The 24,260-nt window shown below is 35.0% G+C and overlaps 1 protein-coding gene across 1 annotated transcript; it reads left to right on the forward strand.

Moving 5' to 3' along the window:
- Positions 1–1,141: 1,141 nt before the first annotated feature.
- LOC106123611 (cadherin-23) lies at positions 1,142–20,587 on the forward strand. The gene is made up of 28 exons (XM_013320028.1): positions 1,142–1,155; positions 3,217–3,605; positions 4,639–4,790; positions 4,966–5,184; positions 5,441–5,732; positions 5,821–5,993; positions 6,230–6,427; positions 6,793–6,986; positions 7,226–7,426; positions 7,893–8,170; positions 8,521–8,678; positions 9,077–9,232; positions 9,707–9,886; positions 10,237–10,371; positions 10,980–11,164; positions 11,571–11,830; positions 12,258–12,421; positions 12,705–12,872; positions 13,372–13,529; positions 13,892–14,073; positions 14,442–14,671; positions 15,080–15,268; positions 15,760–16,040; positions 16,520–16,757; positions 17,434–17,619; positions 18,066–18,401; positions 19,019–19,244; positions 20,241–20,587. The coding sequence occupies exons 2-28, from the start codon at positions 3,404–3,406 to the stop codon at positions 20,585–20,587; spliced, it is 5,688 nt and encodes a 1,895-aa protein (XP_013175482.1). The 5' UTR covers positions 1,142–1,155; positions 3,217–3,403.
- The last annotated feature ends 3,673 nt before the right edge of the window (positions 20,588–24,260 follow it).

Consider the following 24,260-nt stretch of genomic DNA (forward strand, 5'->3'; position numbering starts at 1 on the left):
CAATTGGCGTTGGTATTCTAATCTAGCTGCTGTTGAGATGATAGAATTAATGTCATTTACGAGAATATGTTTGGATTGTAATATAATAACAAATAAAATAAATCTCATATCGCATAATTTCCGTCTTTTATTATCATTTAGTTATAAGGTTATGTCTGCCAATTGGATGTGGTCTTCACACATATTTTGTCCCAGCATTTTACAGCAACGACATTTGTTACGTGTGAAATACTGCAATTCAAATTATCAACATTCACACAACTTTAATGTGAATATACTCACGCTCTGAGAATATATATTTTATTACATATTTACTGTTATCAAAAACGCTCAATTAAATTTGAACAGCGAAAGATCGTGAAGATACATAATTTGACATAGGCCGTTAATCAATATCTTGTTTATAGTATGAAACAAATTTTAATTTATAGTATACTTTTAATTCGAGACGCGTTTACACAGTTTCAAGATTACAAAATACAGTATGTTGTTTTTACCTTTCTACTCTATAAACTTTAAAAACAACATGTGTTTTATTGTCGACCCTTTACATGTTACTACATTACGTAACTTAATTTAATATTTATATTACAACACGATTTTTTTAAAGGATAAAAAATGTAAATTTAGATTGTGTGTAGATAGAGATCACACAAAAGTGTCTGGTTTTCAGTTTAATTAGTTAGTACAATTTCAATAAATAATCTGTGGTTGTGACGAAAGTACAATGTCGCAATAGTTTCTATTCAAGATGTATTAAAATGCTGCAAATATGAAAATTAAGATAAATACTATAATAGAGACGAATAACGGAGGGAAGAGGCTTTCTCTCGTCTCGGGCGAGTCGGTCGGCTTTCGGCCGCGCTTTGCATACTCCGTCACGCTCCTTGACTTAAGTTCACTAATTTGGCTACTATAATACTTTCTTAATGACACCATTGAGTACACCATGTCTGTGATGTTATTAGCTGGTATTAAATCAAATGAGAATGTAGGTCAGCACAATGTCTATTTTTTTATTTAGAACAAAAGAATGATATCACAAGTGAGATAATAGACTAAATAGATTTAAGCATTCAAGCTTCAATGTTACTTTTTCTAGGTTTGGTTGTACAGCCAGAAAATAGAACTCGCGATAATCATCCTAATTATTTTGTAAGTATCACAAAAGTAGCTTAGCTTCACAACTAATTACTAACTTCGTACTCATGTGAAATTAAAGATAAAATATGGTACGAATATCTCCCATCCTTGAATTATGACGTTTACAAAATATTAAAGGTATGTAGGGTCTAGGGGTCAATTCCCTGCATAACACATATAAATTGTCACATTGGCTGACAGTCAACGGCCTTCGCGCCGTCGCGCTTGCTGCCTCTTTTGTTTCTGTCAACATGACAACTCATCAGTTCCCGCCAAAATAAACGTCAACGACTCGTCTGCACGTTACACATATCCGGTTGACACGAGGTCATTTTTAATTGTTATTTTACATAATTTCGTCTATTGTTTTGATGTGTTGCGTGTGAATGAACCACAGCACCTAAATTAGGCTCTTATGGTTGTTTTATGCAACGCTTTTAATAAGAACATTAAGTATAATTACCTGTGCTAAGATATTAAGATTTCATCTAGATTCTAAGATTTGTAAGTCAATGTTGCAAATATAAACAGACCAGTAGGTTAATTTTTAGGGGAAATGTTATGCTAAGTTAAGTTACTATCTACAAATGAATGTAAATTGGTTAAAAAAGGAATAAATCCTCAATCAAGTTAGCCACCTGCTTGCTTAGACTTAGATACCATCAAGTAATGACTGAAACGAATTCGAAGGAAAAGTGTCAAGTCTTAAAACAAAAGACACAAAAATGTTGCCTTACATAATCAGTTCCCAAATTACGCAGGTTTGTCTATTCAAAAAGAAAAACATTAAAAAATGAAGCAACGAGTATCAAAAGTCCGGTAACATGAAGTGAAAGAAGTAGATTTCATAACTCATGGAAAATAAAAGACATCCAAAATGTAGGTGATTCGTTTCACCTAATTTTAACCGCTATCAATTCACGAAATACCTTTTTGTGAAATGTAGGCTGTAACTTTAAAGTAACGGAAGATAATAACAACTGTATTATCCCTATATTAAAGACTCAACGGATCTGAGAAGACCACATAAGCTACTTATTAAGTGTTGCCTTTTAATTCACTGCTGGCGCATTTATGTTTTTTTTTTATAAAATGATCATCAGATAGACATGTTAAGCAAGTGTGTACAAACATGTGCATGTCTAAACAATGACTTGCGATGTGTTCATAGTTTAACACGCACTGCTTCCCATCCCGTGCCTAGGTAACCTACAAGCTTAACACTTATATAGCACTTAGCGTGATCATTTAGTTATAGCAATTGTTATAACAAATTGTAAGAACGGCTAAACATTAACTATAATTTTCGGGTTTGCTCCGTACCCAAATTGTCAGTAAAATTTATTACCCAAAACAAACAAGATATTAATATGTAGCTAGGAAATAAATTAGCATTATTTTCATTAACAACATACGAGTCACGTTAACGCTAGTCAAGCACTAAAGCTTTATATCCGATACTACGTTTAATTATTTCGTTTATTTTAATATAAAACATAAGATTATTATAACCAACATTGCTATTACGTTATCAGAGCAATTGGTAATTGACTAATTCTCATATGATCATTGTTTATAAACAATAAGAACATAGATTGGTAAGATTTAATAATATTTTTTAACTACGCTCATGTTGTTGCAGCGATCTGTCTAATTGTTTGTGTAGACAGAAACAAAAACCATTAGATCACTGCCCATAGGTTTCATTGTAACTGCTTGTCATGTTCATATCATACCGATCAGTTTGGAGACGATTGTCTAAGGTGTAATATGTCAGAAGACATTTGGATATTATAACAAGGTTAGGCTATACCGCTTGACTATATTTTCGAATAATAGCATTGCACTACGGACTTAAGACTCACGCATAGAATTAATCTTTGGCTACTTGTGTCTAGTGCTTCAAGACTATAGAAGAAGGGTGGTCACCTTGTATTTCGCAATTAAACTAAAATCTGTGATCCTGTTCTTAAAATTTAATCTTTTTAAAGAAAGCAAGGACGTGACTGTTGCTATTTACGTAAGATCGACTGTTAATTTAACACCTGTCTAAAACTCGTCTCTCTTTTACAGGTGTACGTGAAGTAAGCGTCACGTAAACGAAATTAACTCGCTTAAGTGTCAACCTGAGGTGACAACACTTTCACCAGTAGAGCACGCGGCCTTCCCACGGAGAAACCGTGCGAAGGAAAGCTTCGGGAAAATGTTCTTTGTCCCCTTAGATAAAAAGAGGAACCCATGCATCAGATGAATTGGAAAGATGATGATGTTATGCTCAGAGTACGCGAGGAAGCAGCCCAGAGTCCGGTTAAAACCATCTCTCAAATGGTCTCAAATACTGCTATGGCTGGTGCTCACAACGCTCATTACGACATGCTCAGCCAACAGACCGCCCCGCTTTTTGATCGATGGACGATCAGAAATTGTCGTAAGGTTAAAGGAAGGACCCGAAACTCCAGTAGGTAAGTAACGTTGTGTCACTTTACAACAAGCTAAGTTAAAAATCGCATTTAAAATAAGCTCCACATAATACGAAACAGTTGGTTGCGCTTCTGGGTTATAAGGCTCAAGTCGCTGTCGCTTACTTGAAATTAACACCAAATACAAAAGTAGTAAAGAAAGCCTACTTAAATGGGCAATCCAATTACGATTTTAACCTTCCGGTTCTGGATTAACTTAATGATCTGCTTAAAAGGCTGATCGCCACTAAATAAACAAGGCTTAAGTATTATTAGGCTTATATATTATTTATTATATAAAGTCTATCTTCCTAATTTTTTTTTCCATTTCTTGTTGTATAATAAATCTAATAATGTCGAAACGCAATAGTGCACTTTCTTACCATAAATAAACAACCCATTAATGAATATTTTATATTACTTGGCATTCTACCAATATTTTGGGTAATATCAAAAGCGAAAATATCATTCTTTGGCTAGCATAAAAGACACGGAAACTTTGATTAAAAATTTTACACGATAGTACTGGCGCATGTTATTCTAACTTCTGTGTAAACATGACAAGAACTGCATTCGAGTGAGCGTAATTGCATTTAGGCATCGCTTCAACTATGACTATCCGGAAATTGCTTTAATTAGGGTGGAGTGTTACCAAGACAACAAACCATAAACAGGGGAAGCCTTACACTTCCCGTGTTACCTGCTTTTGCGGAAGTTAACGTACGATTAGTCACGAGGGAGACATACATAATGTTCTTTGTATTTAATACTATAAGGATCCTGTTACTTTTGTGCTACAATATATATGCTAGCTATACTTTCTACGTAACCGGTCTTCCTTCCTGTGTAGGGTATTTTTTTATTAAATGGAACACGTACATTTTAAAGTACATTAAAACTTTAAAACTACTATTTGTATTTTTAAGTTGGCATGTATCTTTTATGATATGCTCATAATTTATGTTGTCATAAATAAAATTGTAGTAATCCGTGTACACATGTTTTTTTATTACACTATTTATTTAATATATTTCAGGGAGTTTAATTTACCGCCTCCGGGGCATTGACCCTGATGGGGACACGTTGAAATTCGGTATTAAAGACCAAATTGGTAGTGATATATTAAGACTAGAAGCCATTTCGTCCAACGAAGCTAATGTATATTTAGTTAAGGAATTAGATAGAGAGGTAATTAAATTTTCAATTTTACTCAGGTTATATCAAATTAAAAAGTACCTGACATTTTTACATTTCTTTTTTTAAATGACATTTTATATTTACAATCGTAATTATTATACATTACGTCTTCTAACATTGCTTTACCTAAATTATTTGTCATACTAAAATTAAAGATTTTTTACAGACACGCGATGAATACTCATTTGTCTTAACGCTGACCGACGGATATTTAGGGGAGGGTAACTTTGTAACTCAAAGCTTTTTGTTGTTGGTCGAAGATGTAAACGACAACGAACCTGTTTTCAAACCTTATCCCTCCGCTATCACAGTAAGAGAAGATGCTGAGCCTGGTATTTTAGTAACTGTTGAAGCCACCGACCTCGATGAAGGGGCATATGGCCAAGTTAGTACCTTAAGTATATCCATGTCTTTAATGTGTAACCAATTCACAATTTTATGTTCGATTTTACTTTTTACTATTTTTTTAAAATTATAGCTGTACATGTATGTTTTGTGTTGTCGATTGTGATATCGTAAAACGTAAAAACGAATGTCAATATCACGTCTGCTGTTAATCTGTCACTTCTGTCACTGTCATATACTACCTTGAAACCGGGATACTTTTCTTGTTTATATTAAACATATCTTACGTTTCAAAGGTACTTTATCAATTACAAGAATTAGACGGAGATCTTGAGAATTTTTTAATACAAACAGTGAATGGGAAAGGTGTGATACGCTTAGTAAATGGTTTAGATTATGAGCGAAAATCCCTTTATCAACTGCGAGTATTGGCTGTGGATCGTGCTAATCAAGGTAGAATTAATACGGGGACGGCCGCTATTTTAGTGAAAGTCCAGGACGTTGAGGATCAGCCGCCAGAGTTTATTGTTGCCAGTCCCGTAACTAGAATCAGCGAAGATGCGCCAATCGGGACTTCAGTTTTACAAGGTAAGTTACAAATAGATTTGATTGTAATGAATACTTTTGAAGAATTTTTGTATTGTGTTATTAATGTTTTCATTCACTTATCTTTCAGTGCGAGCCATTGATGGAGATAGAGGGATTAACAATCGCATTTCCTACAGTATTGTGTCAGGCGGAGAGGAACATTTTGATATTGATGGCACGTCTGGTATTATCTATACATTTAATCCATTGGATAGAGAAGATCCACTTAACAGCAATGGAGCTTATATCTTGGAGATATTGGTAAGAAACTAAACAATTGAACAATACCATATTATTTGAATGTTTAATGAAATGTATTATATTTCTTAACTTTTTTATTCTATTGTACATAATCAATATTTTAATAAAAACTCTTAATATCTGAAATCAACTACAGTAATGTTAACATTTTTAGTTACATGTATGTCTTTTCATAGGATCTTTTTTGTTAATATTAATTTTATGTTTCCGACAATCAAATATATATTGATTTGTAGGCTACAGAAGAATCACAACAAATATCACCACTGCCCAGTGCTACCACTGAGGTAACAATAATTGTAACAGATGTCAATGATGAGATACCAAGATTCCGAAGTGAGCAATATGTTGGAGAAATATTGGAGAATGCTCAACAGAACACACCTATCACACTCTTACAGCATGGTGTGCCTGAAGTCTATGATTACGATCAGGTATTACAATCAGTTTGTTTTTAAATATATTATGGCTTTATTATGTTCAGTTACATAATTACTATGTTTAAGCACACACCAGTTGTGCATTTGTGGAAATCATAACTTCTACTATAACTACTTATTAGTAGTTTATGCCGTAGTAATATTTAACTATTGCCTTAGTGAGACCAAATAGTAAAATTAGTCTATTTCAATATTATAAACAAAAGAGAAATAATTTTCTCTTTATATCAAATTTACATATAAAAAGAGAAAGATATTAGAGGCACTGCAAGAATTTATTAAGTTTTTCAGAATTGTTTTACCATGTTATAAATAAAAATAATAAAACCTAATATTTTAATTATAAAATTAACTTTCAGGGTAAAAATGGGACATTTGACTTATACTTAATTGGTGATAATGGTGTGTTTGAGGTGACACCATTCAAAGGTGTCAATGAAGCCTCTTTCCTGATCAGAGTGAATAATCCATCTTATCTTGATTATGAAAAAATAACGATGATGAATTTTACTTTAATCGCCAAAGAAGTTGTTACCAAAGACCCGAAAATGAGGTATGTAGACAAATGCCTATGTATATAGTCGAAATTGGATAAGTAAGTCATTTTTGGCCAGATGGAGAACCTCCATTAACGAGAAACTTGAGTAAGAGAGAAACCTCTATAAGCGGGAAAAATTGTGGTCCTTTGGACACATGTTTATCCAATTTGACTATACATTTATATTATGTAAATAGTTTACAACTTAACATAAAAAAGATGCTTATAAAAAAAAATATTATATTTACTTTCAGTATAGTGCCAATAACAGTTTACATAAAGGATGAAAATGACAATTTCCCAGAGTTTACAGAGTCATTATATACAGTATTGGTACCAGAGAACTGCGGAGTAGGAACAACAGTTGCTTGGGTACAAGCTATGGACCAAGATTCTGATAATTATGGAACAAAAGGCATCCGATACACAAACCTTGGAGGGAGTATTGCTCATTTGTAAGTTTTTCTACTAAACTAACTTTTTCTCTGGCTGGTAATAAAACTTGACACTTTAAAACATCTGCTAAACTTTTATAAAGAAAAAATATACATATGATTTTGTTACATGACAGATATATTAATTAACCTAACCTCTATCCTCATATATTTCATCATCAATTCATCAAAACATTCTGTACATTTCATTGTCAAAATTATATAATTTGATGGCAGTAAGTACTTATACAACTTCTAGCAGTCACCAGACACTTCGTCCTCGTGGAATTAAAAAAAACATAATTAGTAATCTATATGTTCTTCCAGACTATGCTTTAAATCTATGGCAAATTTAATTGAGATCAGTTCAGCCTTTCTGCAGATACCTTCAAAGAAACATCCATCCATCCAAACATTGCAGTTATTAGTAAGATTAAAATTGCTGATATTAAGTTTAATTAGTACCTTAACCATATGTCATTTTCAGATTAAATCTCAATGAAATAACTGGTGTAATAACAGTAAAGCAATCAGGAGATGGTAGTTTCGATAGAGAATTGATTTCAAGACACTATCTTACAGTAGAAGCGAGAGATGACCAGGGCAATGGTAACAGGAACACGGCACAACTTGTTATCAATATAGAAGATGTTAATGATAATGCACCAATGTTCTTAGCAAATAAATACGAAGCTAGATTATTAGAGAATGAAGAACATTTTGAAAATCCATTGATTGTCGAAGCGAGGGATGCTGATTTAAATGGTAAGATTTTTTTTTTTGTATTTTTTTCAAATTACTATTACTGTCTTTATTCCACTCACTTAGGGTCGGTGTTTAAGCTTTCACCCTCCAGATTGATCTTTCTCTCTTGAGTTTTTACAACGACATTTTTAATAGTCCGCGCGAATTAGTTCTACAACTATGCCAAATTTTATTGAGATCCGTTGAGCCTTTCTGGAGATACCTTCTAACAAATATCCAACCATCTAAACATTCGCATTTGTAATATAAGCATGATAGTAAGATTGTATTTGGATTGATTCTATGCCATAAGTATTTGATTTGACTTTCGCTTAATATTTTACGTAAAAATGTATGAATTCTGTTTACAGGAACTAAGAACAGTCACATAGAATACTCAATAGTGGGCGGTGATTATAAGAACAATTTCACAATAGATCCTAACCTCGGAATCATCACTCCGATATCCGGCTTGGACTTTGAACAGATACCGGGCGACAACGGCAACATACGGCCGATACATTTAGTTGTGAGTACAAAGAAAATACATAAATTAATTTACTTACAGCTAGAAGACTTCTGAACAACAACATCTGACTGACTCGACCAGTATTGCAAGGGGAAATATTCTCATTGTGTGCCCTTCTCCGTCGATTAAATGTAGGCAACGCATCTGCAAATGCGAATGTCTATAAGGAGTCGTTGCTTCGCTGTTTAGGCGAATTTAGGCTACGTCATCGCTTGCCACCTTTATAATATAAAAAGAAGCCCCTTAACTAATAAGGACAGGTCAAGAGCTGGGACATTATTCAACCGCGCAATATTAACACTACTCGATTCGTTAGCATTGTAGTTAACTTTTATGACAATTAATGAACCAAAATAATATTAGATCTTTATTGAATTAAGAATTAAAATTGACTTCAGGTGAAGGCACGTGACTTCGGTGTACCGTCGCTGTCGTCCACAGTGCCGGTCACCGTGTACGTGCAGGACGTGAACGACCACGCCCCCATGTTCCAGCAGATGATCTACAAGCGATCCATTCCAGAAGATATGCCTGGCGGGACTAGTATATTGGAGGTATATTGTTATTTATGTTGTTTTTTTATATTTTATAATCGCAAATTTTCTAGGTGTTCAAGTAACATAATTTTTTCTCAATTGTATAAACGTTTCGGCATTGAAAACCATCTATAGTACTTAAAGATTAGTTTTTTTTCTGCTTTTTTGCCATAGCAATATTGACCAACAGAATTACAAAAAATAACCATCTTATTATGTTGTCATTAGAATAAATGAATTACCCATTTATTACTACTCTCTAATCGTACTTCTTACTGTCTTACTAATATTATAAATGCGAATGTCTGGATGAATGGATGGATGGATGTTTGTTAGAAGGTGTCTTCAAAACGGCAATATTGATCTCGCTTTAATTTGGCACAGATTTATAATTTTTTTTTTATTTCGCACGAATAGTTAATATTTGTAATATATATTCATTAATTATTTACTCTTGTTTATAAACTAAGAAAAGTATATATGTTGAATCAGGTGAAAGCTCGTGATATGGACGGTTCGTCGCCGAACAACCGCGTGGTGTACCGCATAGAGCGCGGCGCTGCGGACAAGTTCGTGGTGCAGGCGGACAGCGGTGTGGTGGCAGTCGCGCAGGGTGCCAGCCTCGACCCTGATGTCTCCAGTCCTAAAATGACCACATATACACTCACGCTAGTACGTAGTTATAGGTTACCTACTAACATGGATAAAATTAGCAGTTGTCAACATGGGGTTCTGAAAAGTACCAAGTTTTGTTAACTATTTTTACATATGGCAGACGAGTCCTTTGATATTCTTAGTTCGAAGTCCTTGTTGCTCTCTTCTCCCATCTATTTTTATTTAGTGGCCTGCAAATTTATTCAAATTTTTATCCGCCCCCTAAAATAGTCTTAGGACCCCCTAGGGGGCGATACTGCATTTTTATGCCTTGACGGTAGATTCTAATATAGTCTAGTTTTTCAAATAAGTTAACACGCATAGTAATTATTGAGATTTGATATTTCATAGTATAAATGTATGCTCAGATTGCAATAGACGGTGGCATCGGTGAGCAGCAGCTGCGGGCTGCAGTGCTGGTCAACATTACCATAGTGGACGTCAACAACAAGCCGCCCGTCCTGTACGAACCCGGTACTGTTAGTGTTATGGAAAATACACAGGTATTTATTTATTAAATCTATTATTTTACACTAATTTTTTTCATTTGTTAAAAACGATTATTCTCACCTCGAAATAGAAAATTTGAGAATAATAATTTGACTCCACTCTATGGCAAATTTCACTAAATTTAGCATCGATGAAAATATGAACTAGTATAATAACCGAGTCCTATAAAAATCGGTTTACGAGATATACTCTTTCGGGGACTGTGTTAAAAAATCTACACTAAGGGTCCGCCTTAGTTGACTTCGAATGCGGCAGTTTGACATGGTATATACTTACAAGTATTTGTTTTTTGTATTACCACGTGGTAAATGACCAAGTGGTCATCTGAATTCGCAATAGCGAAGCGACCGCTGCCTTACTTTAAAATAGATATCTATCTATTTAAACTCAATTGCTGTTCGTTAGTCTCGCTAAAACTTATGAAATGTGTGTGGGGTCTTAAGGTTTAAAATGTGAGAAAAATTGGAATAATTGGCGGCGAAACCATAAGAACAGCCTTTTTTCCTATATAAACGTTTTCTAAAAATTATGTTTTTTTTTTTAATTCCGCGCGAACGGAGTCGCGAGGGACAGCTATATGTAATAAAGTATTGTGTATTAGGTGGGTACAGTGATCTACCGCGCTCAAGCACACGACCCGGACGAGCAGCCCGTGCTGCGCTACACGATAGACAAGACGGGCAGCGCGGCCAGGAACGAGGAGGGAGTTGTTGTACATCTCTCAGAGTATGATTATCTCACTATGTGGGACTTAAATCCCGTCGATGGAACACTCAAAGTTGTACGGTAAGTTTTTTATCACGTTTGACAAAAACAGTTGCAACTTTTATGATCTGTCGCCCGCGACTTCAACCGCGCGAAATTAAAAAAATAGTAGCTTATTTTCTTTCAGATTATGTTCTTCGTCCATGTCAAATTTCAGCGAGATCCATGTAGCCTGGAGATTCTGTAACAAACATCCATCCATACATTCGCATTTATTTAGTAAGGTAGCTGTCGCCCGCGGCTCCATCTGCTTGGAATTAGAAAATAAATAATTAGCAGATTGTTCTTTCATACATAATTTCATCAAGATCCGTTGTGCCGTTCCGGAGATACCTTCTAACAAACATCTTTACCTTTTACATTTATAATATTAGTAAGATCGATATTCCTTTTTTGTCCGACTAACAATGAAGATTAATTATTACAGACTTTTGGATCGAGAGAAAATTGAAATAGTAAAATTGATGATAAGAGTAGAAGACATGGCCGCGATTGAGACCGGACCGAAGCAGACCGCGTCTGCTACACTCACTATTGTCGTTGAAGACGAAAATGATAATAATCCTAAGTTCAGGAAGCCCTACTACAAGACTTCTATTGCTGAGAATTCAAAGAACGGTGCTCTTATTGATAAAGTTATTGCCGATGATGCTGACAAGAACCGAACTATGAGCTATTTTCTGGAGGGTATGTAATCATTTTGTTTAAATTAACATATTGTATGCAATTTTTTTAAATAAACATAAATTTCATACATTTAAATAGAAGCCACACAGAGGAAGAACCTTTAATTATTCTAATGAACAGAATGTCATAAGGAAGCATTCTTAGCAAGCAAGCTTTGTTTCTTGTGTTAAAATTAAAAAATACTTATGTAGAAAACAAATTTCTGGTAACAACATCGAAATCACGTTATTACAAGGTTTCTAACATAGTTTTAACCGTACCCTATTAGGTACGGTTAAGTTTTAGTCGTACTCAAATAAGTGCGGTTAAAACTACAAATCGGTTAAGCTTCAAAACTATAGATCTCAGCTAAATTTTTTACGACGAATAGAATCAATTTAATCTGTAATTCTGTAATTTAATTATAAACTTGGTGAACTGGTACCAGGTCCTTCGGAGCTACTAGAGCTGGTACACATGGAGCGTGCGAGTGGAGAGCTGGTGGTGAACAGCAGGGTGGACCACGAGCAGCACTCCTGGATCAACCTCACTGTCAAGGCGGTGGACAGCGGTCTGCCGCCACGATACTCTGTTGTCGATCTGTTTATACAGGTATGAAGATTTATGCATAGAACTGTTAAAATATAAAGGAAAATAGTACATATAAGATGATAAGATGTTAATGAGTATAGTATCTATCTTTGTACTAGATTTTGTATATTAGTGTTAAAAATAGTCGAACCTGAATGAGCGAGAAATCTCCAAAATCGAGAGTCAATGTCTAATCCTGATAGACGACTATAAGCGAGAAAATCGTGTTAAATAGAAATCTCTATAAGCGAGATTTTTAAATTACAATTTTTTTTTGTTACTTTATTTCCACTTTAATGTCAAGGTGCTGGATGAGAACGACAATAACCCGGTATTTGAGACAAGTAAATACGAGTACACAATACCAGAGGATATAAAACCCGGGACAGCTGTTGCCGACATTGTGGCACGAGACGCAGACTCCGGGGAGTTCGGCAAAATCACATACTTATTAGATCGTATGTCTACACAGGTATTTGTTACATCTTATTAATATTATAAATGTCAATGTATGGATGGATAGTATTTATTAGAAGGTAGCTACAGAACGGATTAACTGATCTCGCTTAAATTTGGGAAAGATGTAGAACATATATAGTCTGAAAGAACTCATAAGCTGGTAGTTTTTTTTTTCTGCGCGGACGGATTCAAGAACGGCAGCTAGTTTGACAATAAAATGACTAATAATCAAAAACATTTTTATACACAGATTTATTTAAGCTTAAATTATTTTCTAAGTAGTGTAGTTATATGTAACTGATAGGGTTGTCATTAATAATATTAGGATGAACCAACTATTGTTATGTCTTAATAGATTTTTTCCAATATTCCCTACAACAGCATATGCATATTTGATCAGGAAGATAAATATAGTTTTAAGTTTTTTTTTTGACCAAAAGCTACTTTAGACAAAGTATTTCTTAAAAATATAACTAAAATTTGAATTTAAAGCCTTATTCACTTTATTCTAGGGCAAGTTCCTTATAAGAGCGGAAACTGGTACGCTTGTAGTAGCGGAGCCACTGGACCGCGAGATACAAGGCACATACAACCTGGTGGTGGAGGCCTGGGACAACTACCAGTTCGGATTCCTCAGTGGGGAGAGTCGGAATGCATTCAAACAGATCGTGTAAGTTTTTTGCGATTGCAACTTCAAAAGAAATTGTTTCTATTGTTTTAACTCAAAAAATATTAAACTAAAATTGATGAATTTTGGTGAAAAGAATTAGATATTGACAAGTTACATAAGTTTTCCAGAATGATCTTACTTACTAATATTATAAAAGCGATTGTATGGATAAATGAATGGATGGATGTTTGTTATTACGTATCTCCGGAATAGTTAAAATGATCTCGATGAAAATTGTATAATATAATTAACTTTTTTAAATCGCGGGCAAAAGTTATAAATTAATGTAATAAAATGTTCGATGTGGCTACGATTTAATCCATTTAGTGATAACATTATTTTTATTTTTTTTATTTTCTCAGTGTACACGTGGAAGACGTAAATGACAATCCGCCGCAGCTGAAGTTGCCGAACGAGTGCGCCACAGTGACAGAGTTCCATGAACAACGGGAGCCTGTCACCACCGTGTCTGCTATTGATGCAGACGACAACACCACGCCTAACGGACAAGTCACCTTCCATCTTGTTGGCGGCAAGGGACATGGTAAACAACCTTTTATACTAGACTTTTATTTAAACAATAAGTAAAGCTTTATAGAGTAGATAGTTAAAGAAGTTAACTAACGGAATGAATTTGTTTCTTTAGGATCTCAGACTAACTCTTAATTAAAAGCTTTAATCACCAAATAAATACGTATGTTACTGCTAAAACATCTGAAGTAAGTCCCCTCTCCCATCCTACGCTTTTCTTATAAAGAAAAGGATGGGAAGAGGAAGGTGATTTGATGGTGGGAATGCATAGGAAGGGGAAACATTCTGTGCGTCTTCTCCGTCGATTAAAGGTAGACGCCGCGATGTGGCGTCTTGCTCGTTTGCCACCTTATAATATATGAAAATATTTGTTGAATCCAGAGTTATTCCGCTTTGAGCATGTATCTGGGGAAGCGAACACAGCGCGATTGTTCGCACGTCAGTCGCTGCAGGATCGCTTCGGGAACTACTCGCTGGCGGTGGAAGCACGTGACGCTGGTCATCCTCCGCTAACCGCACGAGCTGTGCTACGTGTCTGCGTCACTGACTACAATGACCACCCGCCAGTGTTCGTGCATCCTCCACAGAATGTCACTATTAAAGTGCCTGAGGTAAATTACGAGAGATCACTTACAAAGAAGAAGAAAAATGATTCATATATTATTTTGGACTTCCTAGTTTTGTTAACACTGCATTAATTAACGCATAAATTTAAAATCTGTTGCTATTTGCCTATGTACTGTCAGTAGTGGCGTTAGGGAAGGGCGAGGTGTGGCGACTGCCCTGGGCTCCAGGCATAACGGGGCACAGCAGGCGCCCCTTTAAATCCGACTCAGGTATTTTCGGTGCCCACTATAATACCATATCCTTGGAAGTTGTCCACCGACACCAAAAAAGGGGGGCGTCGCAAAAATCTCGCCCAGCGCACTGGAAATGTTTAAAACGACCTTGTGTACTCTTTTCTTCGCAATTTTAATTTGAATACAATATGTTCATGTGTTAATATGACGTCATAACAGAATGCAACAATCGGTACCGTGGTAGTGGAGGTGAGGGCCATCGATGCGGATATCGGGCCCAACGGCGCAGTGCGGTACCGTGTGCGGCGTGACGCAGCCGGTGCCTGGCGCGCCTTCGCCGTACACCCCGCCACCGGGCTACTACGCACCGCCGCCCCACTCGACACTGACCACCGCACATCATACCAGGTACACAAGTACATACGCACACACTTGCGTACACAACGCGCACCAACACGTACAGTCACGTACACAACGCGCACCAACACGTACAGTCACGTACACAACGCGCACCAACACGTACAGCCACGAACACAATGCGCACTTATACATACAGTCGGGTACACGATATGCTCTACCACGTACATTCGCTTACATGACGTACACTTACAGGTATACACGTATACAATGCGCATCAACACGTACAGATACGTACATAAAGTGAAATAACATAATCAGTCGCGTACGCAACGTGCAAATTGGAAAAACTATCGAGTACTACCCAAAATACTACTAACTACAGTTACAAGTACAAAACTATAATAGATACAGGCGTGTTATAAAGAAGTACAATCGCGTATATCACTGTGTACAGTCACACACATTAATATCAATACGAGTTTGTTTTTGACCTTATAATTGGAACAAGATCCAGAATTAAAATAAGTGATATTTTACAGCTCAGAATAGAAGCGTACGACTTGGGCATGCCGACTCCACTAAGTTCCGACTTGGACCTCACAATATACGTACAGAACGTAGACAACTACCGACCTCGTTTCCCTGATAAAGCTATTTATATTAATATCACTGAAAATGTACCAGATTATGGAATTATTTTACCAAGTGTAGTGGAAAGAGACCCTATAGATAGAGGAGATGAACCTATATTGCCTGTCTGCTACTACATTGTGGAAGGGAATGAAGACGCCATGTTTGATTTGGATAGAAGCACTCACAGGTAAAGTAAAATCATTTTATCCCTAAGTCCAATCTGATTCTTTTATAATGTTTATTATAGAGAAAATTGGGTCCGGGAGCCCTAATTTTAAATCTCTTTCCCGTCCCACCTTTTTATAAGGAAATGTTGGGAAGGGGAAATTAATTTAATGTAGGAGGACCGAGAAATATTCTTTCTCTCAGCGTCTTCTCCGTCGATTAAAAGTAGGTAACGCATATGAAATTGTGGATTTCGACGGGTAGCGGTCGTTTCGCCATTGCGGCGAAGCCAGTTTCTATCCACCTTATAATATAAAGAAAAAAGAAAATTTAAATATAGTTATTATTTTAAAGTAATTACACAAAATTAGAAAATCAATATTTTTCATTATAAAAACAACAAGTATTGCTTTTTTATAACGTTTTTCATCTTTACAAAATAGGTTTTTTTTTTTAATTTAAAAATGAACTAAAAAACTAATAAAGCATTATTTGTGATAGGTTAACATCAATAGCTTTAGATCGTGAACAGAAATCAAATTACACATTAACAGTCCTGGCGACAGAGGATTGTGTCAACACCCCAACATACGAAGCATCAGAAGACGCGGTCAGCTCACTGACAGTGTACATCAAAGTGGTAGATCTTAATGATAACGCACCAAAGTTCGTCAGTGAGATATTCACAGGAGGAATAACTACGGAAGCTGATTTTGGAATTGAATTTATGCATGTTAAGGTAATATCAAAATTATCTAGATTTTCTTTAGTTTGGTATAAGAATATTGCAGTGTGAAATGGTTTTTGAAGGCCGTTGTTCAATATTCTTTATTAAATTTGTATTGATGAAAAAATGAAGGAATTGTTGTATTTATATCTTACTAATATAAATGCGAATGTTTAGATAGATGGATGTTTGTTAGAAGGTATCTCCAGAACGTCTGTATTGAAACTGCTGAAATTTGGCACATATATAGAACATAGTCTGGTAGAACACATTGCTGCTTTTTTTTTATTCCGTGCAGGCGGAGTCACGCGCGACAGCTAGTTTTATAATGTAAAAATTGCGATTGAGGGTAATGTTGATGATTACTTTAGTAAATGGATTGTAATTCCTTATTATATTTTATTATAAAACATTCAAATCATCTCTGTAAATCTATATTATTAACCGTGGGTTTCCGAGTCCAAAATCTTCCTTTAAAACAAATTCTTATCTCTGAGTAGTCAAACATAACGATAGAGGTGACGATATGTTTTATAGAGATATTGGTTTTAGAAACCCACGGTAAATTATATTACGCGGAAACAAAACCGAGAAAATTATATAAATTTGAAAGCTGATTAATGCAATAATTAATAGTTCAATATATTTATTCACAAGCTCATATCATAAAATAACTTTTGTTTCGCAGGCTATTGATATAGACGAAGGTGATAATGCTAAAATAAGCTACTATTTGATTGGAGACGTAAAAGAAACATTAACTGAAGGCTTAGAGAACTTGGCGGTGTCGCCTTTCCTTGTCCACATCGACACTGGTGCCGTCTCGCTCAACTTCGACCCGCAGAAAGGGATGAAAGGATACTTCGATTTTAAGGTTGGTAGTACTGATGACTCTTGGTCTTTGACTTCTATTAAAAAGACCGGCTATAAGCTGTGGTATTCCTGTTTTATTTTCGCCTTTTTGGCGCTAATGGTTGCGATTGACAGTGGTGGAGAGGATTCGAACTAATAATAGATATAGATTTAACTGATAGGAATATTACCAGGTAATTTTAAGTCGAGACACAGTATAAACTGTTATTTTCAAACAATAATCTATCCCTTTATATATTTTATTCATATTATGATTGCTCTTATCGGTTTGAGGTTTAGTACAAGACTTTCAATATATGTCATATTTCGTTTAAACAGATTTAAATCGCAGTTCCCCTCTAAATATAAAGAAAAACATGGCAGAGAATTAAAAATATCTGATGAATTAATGTCTTTTATTTCCTTTATTTCCATTAATTATATATAAAATATTTAAACTATTTCTAGGTATTAGCAAACGATACAGACGGCTACCATGATGAATCTCACGTATTTATATATCTATTAAGAGAAGACCAACGTGTGCGTTTCGTTCTACGCGCACATCCATCCGAAATACGAGACAAGATACAGATGTTTAGAGAAACATTAGCACATGTAACACAATCTGTGGTCAATGTAGACGATTTACGCGTCCATGAGAACAAAGATGGATCAGTAGACCATACGAAGACCGATTTGTATCTACATTTGGTGAATAAAGAAGACCATTCGGTTCTAGAAGTGGATCAAGTTTTGAAACTCGTGGATAATAATATTGAGCAACTAGACAGCCTTTTTAAGGTATGGATAATAGTAATTTTCTTTTTTTGTATGAATTTATAAAAGAAAATGGCCCATAGACTGTAAATAATTAAGTATTTCAATATATATTCACGTTGTGAACATAACTTTGGCTAATTTTTACCCGATTGACAAAGACAAAGAAGGTAATTTTTTCGCGCGTATGTAAGTTTGTTTTTATGTATTTGGAGTTGTATGTATGTAAATTCCATGGTGACAGCCTAGAGCCTGAACGACCGAACTGATTCTAGCTAGTGAGGTGTCATACAATTCGTCTTCTACCCTAGAGTGTCATAGTCATCGACACAAAACACACATAGTGGACGAGAGATAAAGTTTTAAAAAAGTAGTGAAATGAACAAGTTCAAATCTTACTCGCCACAACTTTTTTATCATTGCTAAATCTTTTTTCAACCTTTCCAATTACATCCTAAAATAAGAAAGTGTTATATGTAACATAACAGTATATTTAGTTTAAATTAAAAAAAATCTTTGTCTCAAAACGCAAACAATAGATGGCGCTATTACATCTATTAGCCTCATTCAGTCGAATTTTTCAATAAAGGTTATTTAATTCCCCACTGATGTAATATTGACAAGAAGTTGTACATGTGTAGGAGTTTAACGTGTTGGACACGCAGCCGGCGGGGTGGGCGGCGCTGCTGGGGGCGGGCGCGGGGGCGGGTGTGGGCGGGGTCGGGGGCGGGGCCGGGCGCGCCGTGTACTGGCTGGTGTGGACCGCGCTGCTGCTGGCCGCGCTGCTGGCGCTCTGCCTCGTGCTCTGTCTCACGCAGCGAGCTGACTACGTCAGGAGGCTTAAAGCTGCCACCGCTACGGCATATTGTAAGATTTTTATGTTATTGTTGACTAACTGTCGCCCGCGACGCCGTCCGCGCGATATTAAAAAAAAACATAATTAGTAGCCTATGTGTTTTTTCAGACTATTTTCTACATCTATGAATAATAAATTTCATAAAGATCCGTAGAACCGTTCTGGATACTTTTTTTTTTTATTTTAAAATATTAGCAGATCTTTTTTTGTAAATTTACTAATATTTCTTTTAACATTCCAACTAAGCTCTAGGCTTGTGCTAGGATATGGTTTACGACAATAGTCGAATGGCGGGATTCGAACCCCCGACCTCGTGATCGGAAACCCGTATCCTTAACGATTAGGCTATTGACGCTTCTAACAAAGAAAGAAGAAAAGTTTTTATTATTATAGGTAACAGATTAAACCAAGAAACAATAACTAACATAATAAAATTGCACATAACTAAGAAATTAAATTAGACCTAAGTTACCATTTATGGTTAATTTGGATAATTTAGTGATGCCCACACTAGGCAATGCCTGTATCGTGGGCACCGATACAAACATCCATGCATTCATCCGTCTATACATCCATCCATCTATACATCCATCCATCTAAACATTCGCATTTATAATATTAGTAAGATATAATTCTTACTTTAGATACCTTGATATAACAGAATGTCTATACCGACAAGGGTAGCTGGACCGGCGAGCATAAGTCAAACTTAATTATAACAGCTCACTGGCGCCCCCTGTAAATAAAAAGTTCCATAACATATTTTTTGTACTGTAGCTGTCATGTTATGTCTTATTTCTTGTATACCTATGTAGATGTTACACATTTTCTGGCAGAACTAACCGCAACAGCAGCGCCTCTATCATCGGACCAGATATCTAATAATGTTTGCTTATGTTTGTTTATTACCCAATTTAGATTTTCCAAGGTCATCATTACACCAGCACCTGACTTTACTTGTAGGCAATATTTTTATTAAAAACAATTTAATTTTTGATTTTATTTAGCATCACCAACTCCTGGAGATTCGGACATGACTATTCGAAGCACGGGCCGAGTGCCGAATACAAACAAACACAGCACGAAGGGATCGAACCCAATATGGTTGCAAGCTTACGAGAACGACTGGTATAAATCAGACGAACAACTGAGTCAATCGGAACGCGACTCGCTGGACGAGAACGCGGTCAATCAGGACCTTGCCAGTGATAAACCTTATTTTATAACAACTGGTGCGTTCCCATCAATACAGTCCAATGAGACTGAAACTGGAACAAACCAGGCAGACTGCGCTTTCTATCAACAGCTAGAGCAAATGAAAAACGCTAAGAATATGGAAACTACCGAACTCTAATAAGTGACTAATTTATAATGTTTAAAATATATGTCATGTGTATATTAGTTAGTAATTATATTCTTTGGGCCTAATAATGTTAGTAATACACCCAAAATTTTCAAGAAGGATAAAAGAAGATTGTCACTAGAAACTATTCTGTTAAATTGTTTCTTTGATTTTTTTTTTCCTATAAAAATGTAATCGTAAAATAAACGTTATCTATTTGAACTTGGACAAAAGAACACTAAATAAATAAACTTATTAAAAGTTATAATTCATCAGTTGAAATTATACTATATTTAATTAGTTGCAGATTGTTTACATTGTAACATATGTTGTATGTGGATTATAAATAAAACGCATATGTATGTATTTTGGTCGGTCCATGACGCATGCAAACTGTAGTCTGCAATCAACTTTTATTTACAATTGTATGTACAAAGAGATAGTGTCACAAAAATAATTATTTATCACATTCGTAACTTCGCAGCATTATAATGTTGCGAAGTTAACACTCACGTATATTCGTCCGGTGCCGCCCCCGGACAATATACGTGAGTGTTTAGCCGTTTTTATATCAGTTTAGTATAACGTCTCACGAAAGTTTGAATAATTTAATGTTAAATATTGCTTGTTTCATGTATTCTACGAAACAAATTTATATCATTTAACTACCAATCGTTTTATCTTGGTTTATTATTAGAGTTATACGAAGACTAAATCAATGTCTTACTATACTAACCGTGGGTTTCTGAGACGTAAATCTCCGTTTAAAACATAATGTTATCTCTATTTTTACAAAGATGATGACAAGGATGACGATATATTTTTACAGAGATTTTAGTCTTAGAAACCAACACTTATTCTGTAACACTTTTCAAAGACAGTGATATGTTTTTGGCAATGAAACTTAACAGTTAAAAAGAGAACATTGATTTTTTATCCGGAGACTATAATGTATGACGTATTCAAACAGTAATATTTGCCCACCGCTATCAGCTTTTCTCTAGCAATGAATTGCTAAAATATCGACTAAAAATAAATAATCATGGTGACACAACAATAAGCTGTGTTGTTTAGGATTTTGTATAAAATCGCTGGAAATTGATAGAATTGCAGATGTAAAAGTAAAAAAAAATATCATTATACTCAGTCAAGATTTTACACCACGACAAATCCCACGCAACATCCATGGATAAGGCAGAACTGCTAATTGGAAATAGTTCAGCTGTATAAAAATACTATACTATCAAGTAAATGTATTATTTAATCTGAGAGGCTAATTTGTGTACAAATAAACAGTAAAATGTAAGATTTTAATTAAATGTTTAGGTTTTAGTCTGTACGTTTTGTATTGCCAGTCATAAAAATAATACGTAGGGTAGATTAATAATGATTGTCAATGCTTTTAAGATATAAATTATAAGGACCATTATGTCTTCAATGTTTTATCGAAATTTGTATTTATTTATCTAATCTAATATTTTAGTAGTAATAAATATAAGAATTATTGTTTCCTTGTTTTTTTTAAACCTTGGTAAGTTACTCTGTCCCGGTATCCACACACATCACTGCACCAATCACATGTAGACAGTTTTTTACGAGTTAAGAAAAAAAAACAAGCATGTGAAACATCTTTGTCATATCTAGATAAGAAAATTAACATAGATACGTAGATTATCTAATACGTGAGATTTGATTGCTTTCCAATGCATTGATTTTTGCAGAAATATTGATACCATTTATCATTTTATTGAGACGTGACTAAAATTACTCTAAAAAACATTATGGAGAATTTATTGAATACACTATGTTGTAGGTTGAATTGAATATACAAGTTGCTTGTTTAGCCCCTTGTAAAAAAAGACAACTAAAGAGTTGCACGTTTTAAAAGTGTAAACATTGGTAACTGGTAACAGGCGCTGGCTTGAATCCCATGTTGCTGTTCACTCACGAGGTGTTGCCCATCAACTTACACCTGTTTCTCTATGAAGATTGCGTTGGTACATGTAAAGCTTAACAATTTATTGAAGCCCCTTGTTATCACCAGGCGTATGAAAGCAATATGTCTTTCAGCATTTCTCATTACAAAACTGAAAATTTTCTCGCCGTTTTTTAATTTCAAATCAATGGCCATTTTAACCATAATACATTTTTTTTTAATATTGAATTCAGGAATACCAACCGCTTTATAAAATGTGAATCAATAGAAATTGTATACAATTAATTACGCAACGCCACGGCCTTCATAAAACAATAGATTGGATTCCAATGTGACTGTTCGGGACTTTCTATTAACGCTATTATAAGCAATGAAAAGTGTAGTAAATATCACTACAAAGTGATGCGGTGATTTACAAATATAAAGTCTATTTTGATGTACATAAGATATCCACCAAACTATTGTTTATTATAACTTTGAAATCTAACAACGATAAAAAAGTAGTCTGCAAAATAACAAAGATACGCATATTTTCGTTATTCGATACAGTTAATGAGGGCAAATAATTTTAGAATGCCGTATATGGGCAATAGATAAGGGAGTGTTATAATGCAGATATATTGCCCTTGAGGATAAAAATAGTATGAGTTGTTACCAATAATTGGATCAGAAGATTACATTTTTATAGATGGCGACAAACGACGATGAGGGAGGGAGATACAATATTAACCCAACTCTATAATTATCGTTGTGGTTAGTGTTACCATGTATCAAGGAAACAAACTACTCCCTCCCAGGTCCAACGTCAGCCTGCCCTTGAATGACCACTGTTGACATCAACCTTCAGATGTAAAGATGCAGTCTTCTAGTGTCTTGCTGCGGGTCTTATAAAAATGCGTCATTACGTGCAGAATCTAATAATCCCCTATAAGTCTCAGTGGGTTCAAAGTGTATTTACCTCTGACGTCAGAATCACGGTTAACGGTCATGAATCCCATTTCCTACATCTTAATGTCTTCACTTTTAAGTCATATCCTCAATGACCTATCCTCATTATCATTACTGGAATCACAGATCCAATAATAGCTTTTGTTGTTGAACCTAGAAAAATGTTCCAAATTTTCTATTTTCGCCGAAACGTATCCATTTCAATTACCCGCTCAGATCGATATTATATATTTTAATTTGATTAATACTTTTTATCATTTAATCATCGGGGTTGATTTAGTTTTTTTTTCGTATTACTACCAACTTACGGTCAAATCGAGTAGCTGACAAAAATATACTTTTGTTGTTGGGTAGGTTTTATGGAACGTTGAATAACACAATTATGTTGAACACAAATGACACAATAAAGGAACGACTTAAGTTATTATGTAGTTTAGATTGGCCACGCATAAAAGAAATATTGTTAAATTAGTCCATTTAAGTCAACAATGGTATGTTAGAGTAAAAGAGCTGTTTAAGTGATTTGAATATTTAAAAACTAAAATTATTTGTCTAAAGACAAAGATGTATTACTTCCACCAAAAGCTCAATATTGAGGTCTTAGAAAAAAAGTCCTCGGATTAATTAACGTTTCAGTTTTCATAAGTCTTGAATGATAAATTTTTAAATTTTAAGACTGTTTGAAAAAAAAAAACTGATCTTTACAAGTATTAAGATCATAAGACAGTCTGGCTGCCATACCACCCAAATCAAGGAAATAACCCCTAAATAAAGCTCAATTGGTTATTTACATACACAATA

This window comes from Papilio xuthus, unplaced genomic scaffold (assembly GCF_000836235.2).
Source record: "Papilio xuthus unplaced genomic scaffold, Pxut_1.1 DF828952.1, whole genome shotgun sequence".
NCBI lineage: Eukaryota > Metazoa > Arthropoda > Insecta > Lepidoptera > Papilionidae > Papilio > Papilio xuthus.

Excerpts from the sequence above, each read along its gene's own strand:
- LOC106123611 (XM_013320028.1), top strand. The coding sequence starts at position 3,404 with ATGATGATGTTATGCTCAGAGTACGCGAGGAAGCAGCCCAGAGTCCGG. Across the intron at positions 4,791-4,965 it reads TTAAGGAATTAGATAGAGAG|ACACGCGATGAATACTCATT; the intron begins GTAATTAAATTT and ends GATTTTTTACAG. Across the intron at positions 12,422-12,704 it reads TTGTCGATCTGTTTATACAG|GTGCTGGATGAGAACGACAA; the intron begins GTATGAAGATTT and ends TTTAATGTCAAG.